The sequence below is a fragment of the Pelophylax lessonae genome (assembly GCF_965119305.1).
Source record: "Pelophylax lessonae genome assembly, chromosome: 5".
Classification (NCBI taxonomy): Eukaryota; Metazoa; Chordata; class Amphibia; order Anura; family Ranidae; genus Pelophylax; species Pelophylax lessonae.
Genome location: NC_138772.1, coordinates 105,034,360 through 105,046,480, shown reverse-complemented (window position 1 = coordinate 105,046,480; position 12,121 = coordinate 105,034,360). Strand labels below are relative to the sequence as shown.

Genomic DNA, 12,121 nt, shown 5'->3' with positions numbered 1-12,121 from the left:
GAGTTTGAGATCAAGCTTTAAAATTGTGTAAGAAAAATCAATAGTTCTAATGAAACCTTTTCAGGTCATTTACCTCCCTACCTTTTGTTAGTTTGTCAGCAGAGAACGAGATAAAGCGATCTGACAGAAAGGCTCTCTGTTATCCCCATAGTTGTTTCATCCTGTGTTTATGAAGGGCTAAAAACTGTTTCTGTGCGTGTTCATACTACTAATCAGCCCATTTGTGTTGAGATAGAAATGGTAGTAGCATAGTCAATGATCGCAGAAATGAGCTATTATTAGTGAGGTAAAAAGGCATGTGTTTTCTTTCCCTTAAAGTTCCCTGATGAGGATGAGGAGACCAGGAAATACCGCTTAAAAATCGAAGAACAGAAGCGTTTGAGAGAGGAGATTTTAAAGCAGAAGGAGCTGCGCCGCCAACAGCAGGCTGGAGCCAGGAAAAAGGAGCTTCTGCAAAGACTCAGTCAGCAGCAGCAACAGGCTAACAATGCACAGCAAAGCCAGCCCGAGATGGACAAACAGACTGTGAAGTCAGAAAATAACAGCCAGATTCTGCCTCCCGCCACTGTGCAGACGCAGCCAAATGTGAAAAATAGACTGACTCCTAAGAAGTCTGAGGCAACAACCTCTCCACAGAATATCCCCCCTCTGCAAACTCCAGTAACCAATGTAACGTTTCAGGGACAACAAAAGAAGATCATTAAGCAGGCAGTGCAAAACAAAGTGTCAGAGAGTCCTGCTCCAAAAGTTCAACAGTCCCGGCCTGCAAGGTCAGCCCCTTCGCTGACCTCACAGCAAGCTGTTAAAGTAGCTCCAGTCCAGGGCAAGCCAACAGAGCAGAGACTTGCTGGCACAAAGAGAACTGTCATGCAGAGGTCAAACAGCAGCTCTGGAGAAGGAGCTCCTATAGCACCAAAAGTCCGTGTGATTAAGTTATCCACAGTGGTAAGTCCAGATGACACGTGACACTGCACATAACCACTTCTGATGTTGAAATGTATGTATGTTCACTGTTGCCGACTGACCCTGCAATATCTTTACTCATTTATAAGTTTCCTACAAAAAAATTTTTTTTATAAATGTTACATTGTAGTCTTGCTGTCTGTTTCTTTTTTTGTGATCACCTTGCCCATTAAAGACAATATAGGTAGGCATATGGGAACATTTTTTAGCCCAGTTAACAAATATTTTTATGGTGTGATTGGGGTTTTTCTTAATCTTGTATGAGGGCATCCTGAGTTATTTCAAAGAGCTGGCGAGCTTGATAAGTCAGCCTATTTTGTAACTTAGGGAAGAGTATTCTGTAGGTGGGTATATAAGCTAGGATTGCCATCAGCAGTTGCAACATCAGTTTTATTAAGTATGGCAGTTAAAAGACTAACCTATAGCAAGGTTTACATTTTCAGTTTTATCATGTCTGGGTGATTTCCACATCACCGTTTTTTTTTTTCTGCTTCCACTGGAATAATAATGAAAAAAATTAAAGAAAAAGTACTTGAATTATGAATTACCAACCTATTAGGAAAAGTTGAAAAAACTGAAGTCAAATTTAATTTTGTTGTCAATATGAAATGTGATGTCCTCACATTGCTATAGGTAATTCTGAAGGTTTTTTTTTTTGAGAATAACAAACATGTCTGATGCATAAGAAAATGTTTCCATTGGTGCTCAAGGTTGGTAAACGTAATTATTTTTGAGGGGCTCACATACTACACTGGCATCAGGTTCAACTTAATTAAGAATAAAGTAGTGGGACTTTGAATATACCTCCAAGGGTTAATGATGCAAAGATAGTTTAAAATAACAGATCTTTATTTTTTTAAAAATTATACATTTATATCTATCACACAAGCATAAAACACATATATAAACAGATGCCAGTGCTGTTGCTTATTTGTGTGGTAAGAGAATTTAAGTTATAGAGCCTTCAGAGATCACAAGGGTAAAGTGTTTTCCTGGAGAGCCCACTTCATCCGGACCATAAATCTCAATGTGAAACTTTCATGTTGACTGTTATGGCAAAGATAAAAGCTTTTTAAATGTCTGTTGCACACGAGTCCAAAGATTGACAAAACTGTTATTCATTTTGCAAAGCTTAATTTTATTTTATGCCTTGTAATGTAAGCAAAAGACAGGTGCTGTTAGCTGTTCACAGGAGGACTGCAGCTCTACTTCAGAGTCTGTTTTCTATGAGGTTTGAATTACTTAGCCTGTGCCTTCAGAGGTTAGTGAGAGATTGTTTACTTCAAGGAAATTTTCCTAAAATGTTTGGGCCTCTATTTGTTGAAGCAAAGTCCACATGGCTTATAGTCTCTTAGTAAACAGCAGGGCCCATAGCCTTCTCTTGCTTATCTTGGTAAGTTGAGGTTTAGCCATATTAGAGCAGTCATGTCCATGTAGGATATATATTTTTTCTTGTTTATTGAGGGACACAGGAAGTCTTAAAATGTCAAAAAGGAATTCCAGATATGGCTACAATAGTTACATTGCTCCAGCTGAGATCAGTGTAACTATGTATAAACCATACCTAACTGATACCCTGGGAAGCTGAAAATCAGGATGCTCAGCAGCTGGCATGATGCATTGTGAAGACAGAAGGTTGGCCACTAGTGTCTTTTCTCGCCTCTGTACATCTTCCAATCGGAGAACGCTTTGCATTCATTCAAATGATGCAAAGCATTCTCTAGGGCCTGTGGCAAATGGCCAGCATCCTATGTTCCATAAGCAGTGCAGCCACTTGACGTGGTACCAAAAACAGATGGAGATCACTGTAGCAGTAGTGTCCACCTCAGCGATATTATGATTCCAGGGGCATTGGCCAGTTATGGTATATACATTGTTACATTGGTCCATGGTGGACTAATGTAACCATGTATGATAATTCAATGGCTTGAGTTATTCTTTAAATTCAGTCGTTCTCTAACGTTCATTGACAGACACAGCTCCTGATCTTCTTAACCATTGGGTTATACTGCCCCCTACAGGAGTAGGACACTAGGCAGAAAAAGTCTGGCTACGCCTATGGGCAGTCCCAGGGGGTATACTCCCTCTCTCTGCTATAGATACTCAGTTACCTAGGAGGCTGATAATTTCACCTAGACTGTGAAAAAGATTAACCTGTGTTTGCTAGCACCTTTTTTTTCTTCTATCTAGACTCATCGCTGCTATAGCTGGTCTCTTAGGGTACATTCACACTTTGGTCAATACTGTGTTTAAGTGCCATTTATTGCCTGCCATAAAAATTGCAATTGACACCACACAGTGCAATACACACCGTTAATTTTAATGGTAAAGCACCATAACTACATCTTACTCCCATCTATAGCATTAATGGCCTGTTAGTGAGGCATTTATGAAGTGTTAGCTGGGTGCTGTGAGAAGCAGTGGAGGTTTCTGTATCCTAGAATGAACTTGGAAATGGAGAATTAGAACAGAGTAGCTCCAGCCACTTCCATTCTGTATAGAGCAGCTGTGTTGTAACATCATTTGCTTCTGTGTGCAGGCAAAAGCCTCAAACCAGTGGTAGACAGGGGCATTGAGAATTATTGCCAGTGGCAAAGCTTTTTGTGTTGGCAAAGTTAAGCTTGACCAAGCCAAGTGTCAGAGATGAAAGTATACAAATCAGAGAATTCACAAAAATGCTTGCTATTATACCACAACTAAAACATGCCCTACGGCAGATATTTGTCTCTATCATTTCCCCTGTAAGCAGTTCCTCCTAAAAAAAAAAAAAAAAAAAAAACACTTTCGTAGGCAGTTGACAAGCATTCTTGATGCTTTTTCCACACAATAAAAACATAAATGCTATAGGCACGTTAATGAGCATTTCGTTGTACTTTATCAACATACGTGTTAACGAAGCCTTAGTTTGCAGCCGTCCTTGGTCTGGCTTTTGGAGTACCATATATGGACGCTGCGCCACATAAAGGGGTTGATGCTGTGGTACTGAGCATGGACATCAGCTGGGTAGTTTACTGCTCATTTTGCTTGCTTTGATCAACTTCTAGATAATGCAAGCAACAAAGTGGGATGAAAAGCGCTGCCCTCAGCCAGGCAAAGAAACATGTGCTTGCAAAATTAAAGTCCAAAATTCTTAGTTTATTGACAATAAATGCTTCACAGTAGATAATCCAAATTGTAGAGGATGCTAGCCACCATATAAAATAACACAGATGGAAAACGGCAGTACCTTGAGTGGAGCCAGTGCAGATGACTAAGAACGTCGTATTCCCAGAAGGAAGATGGGATTAGGAGTGGGCAATGCCCCCAAGCAACAGGATGGTAAGAGGCCAGATGAAAGTGTTACGTGATGGAGAATGAAGGGAACTCAACAAAAGCTGTCCTGAACTTAACTGAAGAGGCACCGGTCACATCAAGGTAAGGTGACCGCAGAGTACGCGGAATCAGCCACCTCTCCCTGCCGAGAAGACCGCTTCGGCGCCTGGAAATTACATTACAGGACGGGCAGATCACCGACGGGAGTGTGTGGAGTGGAGACAAAGGGCGGCCAGCTACTGTTGGAGAGGAAAAAATGCCAGAAACTGTTGACAGATTACATACATGTTTCAGGGTACACCCCTTCAGGTCTAAAGCTGACATGTAAAACCAAAAAAGAATTTAAATAGGAAAGGGGAAGGGGAGGAGAAAGAGGGGAGGGGGAGGGGACACCCTGTCACCTGCACTGACAGAGATGACTTTGGTCATCTCTGGCCTTTGGTCCTTCAGCTGCTACCATCTGCTTTGGTTTCATCAATAGACAAAAGTATACAGCTCACCCCTACTTGTACTTCCTTCTCCTAATGCACTGAAAGTGTCAGTGTCCTTCCAAAGGGTAAATGCAAATAGATTTTAAGCACTAGAAGCTTGCTCACAAATCTTTTAATAAGTAAGCTTAAAAAGGTATACATACATGATTTAAAAATGAGTTTGCCGTTTCAGGATGGAGCCACATCTAAACTAATAAGCAGACATCTGACAGACCATATTAACAGGGATAAAGAAAGTGATACATCATATATGCAACAGAAGTTAAAATGACCCTCACCTGTTAACACCTGCTTTGGTTTTGTGAATACTTGATGCCTTGCCTCTTAGCTTGAACCTTATTTTGCCCTACCCCCACATAGTCACAACATGTCTGAGTCTAAAACCAAGAAACTACCGTAATTGACTACTACAGATAGATGCTATACAAAATGTAGAAAAAAAAAATAAACTTTATAAATCAAAAAAAACCTCAAACAAACAAAAAGTCAGCCATATTCCATCAAAAAGACCATTTATTTTACAAAATAAATTATGTACAGGTATACCTATTCCCCAACCTCCTAAAAATACTTGTTTACCATAAATGGTATCATTGTCAATATGTTCTCTCAAGGCACCTAAACCATCTGCCCTACAAAAATGACATACATGAATTTATATGCACTTATATTTTGGAAATCATACAGAAATATAAACATTGGAGCCTACCTGATGCCTGTATGAAGGACACATGTTAATGCATCTACAATAAAAATGTTAAACTTGCACATCTGAACTTGCAGCTTTGTTAATCCTTCCAATGTTCAACATATGTATTTATAGTCTCAATAATGTGTGCCCCAAATCCATTGTGCAGTTGTAATGCTTCCACTGGTACATCCAGATTCCAAGTTGAACTTCGATAGCAATAGGGGTAAGTATCAATATTCTCCCACATATTCTATATCTGATTTACCGAATGCCTGTTTCTTCTATCGGTAATGCTTCCAGTCTTGGGTTCTTTAAAGCTCCTAGGGGCCACAAAGACTTTACCATTGCATTTGCTGTTCCATCTCTTTTTCTATGGAGTGCTTTGCTGTCCCGAAGCAGTTATTAGCGCTTTACTCAGCTGGGTAAAGGTTTTGTACAACGTTTTCTAGTCTCACTGTGATCAGTGTTCCACCTCAAGAAAATGTCTCTTTGAAGCCTGTAGAGGATGCCCCTGTCTTTAAGAACCAAACCAATAAGCAGTTGGCAGTCCTGTCTAGAGCCATGTTTTCGCTGGTGGGTCCTACGCTTTACCCAATCCTGGCTGTGACTTGTGCCACACCATGACTGAATGGAAGTACCTTGACGAGCCCTTAAGCAATAATTATAGAGTGGATTTAGTACAATAGGTTAAACAGTGTCCCAACCTAACAAAACTACAATGCCTGCCTATTGTGCAAGACCTATGGATAACTGGTCAAATGCCTTTTAAAAAAAAAGATATACCGACTGTTGTGACCCCTAAAATATAGAGCTCACGAAACCAATAGCTTTAAATTTTAGGTGTGCAAGAGCATCCTCCTCCCGTAGTGGAAGACGCCAAAGGAATAGACCACAAACTCCTTTTGTTAATTTAATTTGTTTTTCCACATACATGCTCTTCATGTTGAGATCTACCCCTCCCCATACCAAAGCTTGGCTCTCATTCTGCCAACTTAGTATAAAGTCAGCAGCTGCCAAATCTTTAGGCATGCCTATCATGAAATGAAGATGTTCCTCCACTTTTCCTCAATAACCATTACAGATGCTTGGACTGCTTTTATCTGGGTGCAAGAGGTGATATGCCAGGGATATATACTGCAGTTTTGATACATACCCCTTCTCAGTTACTCACTGTAATCCTTTCTATTTCACCGCACAAATTATCATATCTCCATCCAGCGCTCACATTTTTTCTGGACTAAGGTGTCATTTCCCTAGTTCCTGTGACACAATTTCAAGGATATTACTCCCAACCTGTTCAGTCTCCAAACCTAAAAAGGGCATGTGCCCCATCTTTTGACATCAGTGTTATAAATGTGTTTATTGGAGTCCAAAAGTTTGGCATGAAATCTACCAGGTCTGTCATTGCCTTTTTGATCAGGAAGACTTTCTGTTGATATAAAGGACATTTACCTGCATGTGCCCATCTTTCCAGGCCATCAGTGGTTCCTTCATTTTGCTGTGTGTCTTCTAACCTACCAGTTCCTGCCTCTACCCTTCGGCCTCTCATCTACACCTTGTGTGTTTACCAATGTGCTGGCCCCAGTATTCTACTGTTGTACTCTTTTTACATCCACATTGTGGTATACAAAAGTTTTCACCCTGCTTGACTTTTTACCTATTTTGTTACATTACAGCCTTAAGTTCAATGTTTTGTTAATCTGAATTTTATGTGATGGATCAGAACACAATAGTCCTAAGTTGAAGTGAAATGAGAAAAATGTATACATAAAATTATTTTTTAGAAATAGAAAACAGAAAATTGTCTTGTGCCTATGTATTCATCCCCTTTGTTATGAAGCCCATAAAAACTGTGTATATGTCATTACATATACACACCTTTTTTCAAAGGCCCCAGAGGCTGCAACACATAAGCAAGAGGCACCACTAACCAAACACTGCCATGAAGACCAAGGAACTCTCCAAACAAGTAAGGGACAATGTTGTTGAGAAGTACAAGTCAGGGTTAGGTAAAAAAAAAAAAAAAAAAAATATATATATATATATATATATATATATATATATATATATATATATATATATATATCCAAATCTTTAATGATCCCCAGGAGCACCATCAAATCTATCATAACCAAATGGAAAGCACATGACACAACAGCAAAGCTGCCAAGAGACGGCCAGCCACCAAAACTCATGGACTGGGCAAGGAGGGCATTAATCAAAGTGGCAACACAAACACCTAAGGTAACCCTGGAGGAGCTGCAGAGTTCCACAGCAGAGACTGGAGTATCTGTACACAGGACAACAATAAGCCGTACGCGTGGGCTTTATGGCCGAGTGGCCAGAAGAAAGCCATTACTTTCAGCAAAAAACAAAATGGCACGTTTTTAGTTTGCGAAAAGGCACGTGGGAGACTCCCAAAATGTATGGAGGAAGGTGCTCTGGTCTGATGAGACTAAAATTTAACTTTTTGGCCATCAAAGAAAACGTTATGTCGGTTGCAAACCCATCACATCACCTAAAGAACGCCATCCCCACAGTGAAACATGGTGGTAGCAGCATCATGTTGTGGGGATGTTTTTCAGCAGCCGGGACTGAGAAACTGGTCAGAGTTGAGGGAAAGATGGATGGTGCTAAATGCAGGGATGTTCTTGAGCAAAACCTGTACCACTCTGTGCGTGATTTGAGGCTAGGACAGAGTTTTACCTTCCAGCAGGACAATGACCCCAAACACACTGCTAAAGCAAAACTTGAGTAGTTCAAGGAGAAACATGTAAATGTGTTGGAATGGCCTCCTAGTCAAAGCCCAGACCTCAATCCAATAGAAAATTTGTGATCAGACTTAGATTGCTGTTCACAAGCCAGCTCAAACCATCCAACTTGAAGGAGCTGGAGCAGTTTTGCAATTAGAAATGGGCAAAAATTGCAGTGGTAATATGTGGCAAGCTCATAGAGACTTATCCAAAGCGACTTGGAGCTGTAATTGCTGCAAAAGGTGGCTCTACAAAGTATTGACTTTAGGGGGGTGAATAGTTATGCACATTGACTTTTTCTGTCATTTTGTCCTATTTGTTTTCTTCACAATAAAAAATAAAATAAAATCAAAGTTGTGAGCATGTTCTGTAAATTAAATGTTGCAAATCCTCAAACAATCCATGTTAATTCCAGGTTGTGAGGCAACAAAACACAAAAAATGCCAAAGGTGAATACTTTTGCAAGGCATTGGATGACCACCTGTTAGGCCAGGTGAACAGTTGATGTGGCTCTGTTGGATAGCATGGTTTTGACTGTGCAGATGTTTCAGCAGTTCAGTTTGATCCCGAACCTTATGACTCATGGATTCAAGCTCCACAGTCCAAGAATAGTCCTAGGTTTAAAAGAGGCCTCCTTCAAGGTAGTTCTGTTTGCCAAGGTTCACACAGTACAATCTACATTATAACATCTTGTCATTGTGGGAGAAGCCCATTAAGTACCTGGACTCGCTGATTCACTTGGCACTGAGAACCAGGTTGTCTGTGACTTGGTGGGTCAGGGAAGTTTTTTCTCTGTCTTTTTAAAGAACCTCACAAAGGTTCCCAGTCTTTTTTTGGGCAGGAGAGGGGTTCTGGGCACCCTGTCAGTGCTTGAGACTAGGTCGTCACAGGAGTTTAGTCTCCCCATAAACGTAATGGAGCTTCTTTCAATTTGGCTTTCTCTGCAGTGTTTGACCATTCTGCTGAAAGGCCATCTGGTCTGGATTCAGTCAGGCGGTGCTATGGCAATGGCATACATTAACCATTAGGGAGTAACCAGAATGCTTGCAAGAGAAGTATCTCAAATCCAGTCCTGCCAGACTTCCTCAGTGCCAGCACTTGGACCTGGATGAGTGGCTCTACACCCAAAGGTATTTTATGACCTGTGTTGCAGATGGGTGATGCCTAACTAGTAACTCCCAGCCTCCAGGTAAATAACAGACTGAACAACAAATCCATCAAATAGTTCACATGCTACTCCAGGTGAGATTGGTCTCAACAATGCTGCATATTGAGAAGCAAATATTCTTCCTTTATTAAAATAGCCAGCAGCAACATGTTCTATTGTGACATGCTCCATGCTAGGCACTGAGCTTTCTCAAAGAATGCCCAAGTGGCTTTGTAATTTTTTGAGATAGTGTTGTGGATGGCGAAAAACGTGTCAGAATAGTACTTGCTCCTACTTGCTGAATAAAGGAAGACTATATTGCATCTGTGTGCATCAGCCCTGTAACTGGTACAGTTTACAGACTGCACAATTGTTTCTGTAGGTACAGGGATTCTAAGGTCAGTACAAAATGAGCAATGCCCTTCCTCCCTTGAAACCTCTTCCTCATCTGTTACACAGGATTTAGATGGGGGCCATTCTTGTCATCCTTGCTTCAAACTGATATAGTTGGATGCCGTATGCCAACCTGGTAACTCTTCTGGTGGATGCTTTGTAGACTCTTCTAGATCTGTGATCTTTTGTCTCAAGGACTAACCATCCTGCTTGAGTCACTGGCTTTATTGAAGACAAGGTTCCTATTATCCTTAAAGCTAGGACGTCTACTTCCACAAGGTCTATTCTCGATCGTTGAAGACATTCTTACCTTGCCGTGAGTCTTGAAGCTTCCACCCCTGGAGTTTCTCCATGGGACAAATCCTCTTTCCTACAGCTGGGCCTTGATTAGTATATGGCTCTCAGCACTATTAGGGTGCAGGTTTGGCCACTTTCTTTTCCTTTTCAGAGACCTCTCATTCCTTGATATTATCATTGTACATGGAGTCTCCCAGTGTAGCTCCCTCTGTTTTTACCTTTGTGACCATCTTAATTTCGTTCTCTCTGTATTTCAGAAAGCCATTAAGGACATTCCTCACTTTACTGATACCCACAATGTGTTTTTCCTTGTAGCGGTCACCTCTGGGAGCCACACATCTAAACTGGCAGCCTTATCCTGCGTTGGTATCCTTTTTGGTTTTGCATAGGGCTATCATGGGATTAAGGCCCAAGACTATCTTAATACCGAAGGTACTTTCTGCCTTTCCTCTCTTAGCTACTGCTTCTTTCAGGAAGACGGATTCCCTTCTTACTGAATGGTCCTCCTAATGGTTCACAGTCTTGTAGGCCTGAACCAGAGAAATCTATGCGTATATGGCTGGCCTTATACTTTTCTTTTTCGATCTGTCTAAACCCCCAGTTCAGCTTTCATCTTGGTTCCTGTTTCTAGTTGTGCTTGTCTTTTGTTCATTTGAAAGGTTACTAGTTCAGCCAAGGGTCAACCAAATACATCATTGAGCATTACTGATTTCTGACATGGAAAGCTTTCTTTTTTTGTTTTCCCATGCTACCTTTTTGATTTTTATATTTTCTGTTGGCTTATCAGCAGAAAAAAAAGCACGCAGAAGTGACAACATTTGGTGAATGTCTGTTAGATGGGGGACCTGCGAAGATCATCAGCCAAGTGATTGTAACCGAGAGAGTGAGACTCAAATCTGAAGAGTGTAGAGGAAAGCCTTACTGACAGACAGATTGTGTTTTAATTGTGCTCCCCACATGAGGATGTCACTGCTCTCCAAACCTTTTAGATTGATCACCCATATGCTTTCAAAGATACTTGGCCCCACAGGAGAACTAGAGAAGGTAATCGCCAACATGGAATTTATGTATAAATTATCCATTCTATATCAAGAATGTATTAATTCACGTTCCTGCTTCTGTCCAAAAAGTTGAATCTTTGTGGCTGTTTATTATTGCAGAAAATTGTGCTGCTGACAAAAGGAAACCCCTACAGAGTTTCTTCCTTAAGGCCACTGGGCATAAATCTGTTCTTTTGATTAATACATTACCTTTGCTTGAATAGGCATATTCTCTGAATGTAAAGGCCACTTTCTACATTATGTTGTCTCCTCGTTTTTGGGAGGCATTATTCTGTTTAATATTAATTTTATTATTTAATGATAATTGCCATTCCACTCTGTCCATCTGTTTACAGTGTTTGCTGGGTTGGATAGGTGATATATATACTTTGGTCAGATTGATGGCATTAAGGGGTTTGTGGGATGTATTTCCATCATGTGTCATCATGTGTTTTTTTTTTTTTGTTTTTTTTTTCTTAACAAATGTTAAAAGTAAGTTTTCACTGTTTGTTTTTTTTTTTATTTTTTTTATTTTCTCAGCTTATAAATCAAACAACTAAATTTGCCCAAAGTTTGATTTTTAAGTCTAAGGGCTCATTCATACCAGATATGTTTGGGCTATTTCCCTCGCAGCCCCAACATATAGAACCAGGTAAGATGTTTTTTCTCTTACGTCCTCCGACAGTCGCCGCCTCTTCATATTCGTCACATATGGGGTATTAGACTTTGCTCCGAAGGAGTAGCTAGGCAACAGAATATGTTAACAATAAAGCTTTAACATATCCCACCCTCAAGGGGTGGTCCCCTCAGTCAATACCCTCCTACTTCCTGCAACCATATCTCAGTTTTAATGTCTAGCTTGTCAGGAGTGGCTGGCTCTCTCTGTGCTGGGACTTTTTGTCCCAGACTCTTTCTTCTTTTTGATATTTTGTTTGAGTTTTCTCTCTACCTTTACTTAGCTGTAATTTTTGTCAGCATTAGTTAGTTCTTCGGACGAAGAGGATCATGCGGACTGGGTCTCGGGCTGATCCCCC

The 12,121-nt window shown here is 40.6% G+C and overlaps 1 protein-coding gene across 2 annotated transcripts in view; it reads left to right on the top strand.

Moving 5' to 3' along the window:
* RBM33 (RNA binding motif protein 33) overlaps positions 1–12,121 on the top strand; it is a 347,098-nt gene that overhangs the window by 201,513 nt on the left and 133,464 nt on the right. For both annotated transcript variants that reach the window (XM_082258397.1, XM_082258398.1), the window contains exon 15: positions 319–945. In XM_082258397.1, the coding sequence (XP_082114523.1) occupies positions 319–945 (627 nt within the window). The remainder of the gene's footprint in view (positions 1–318; positions 946–12,121) is intronic.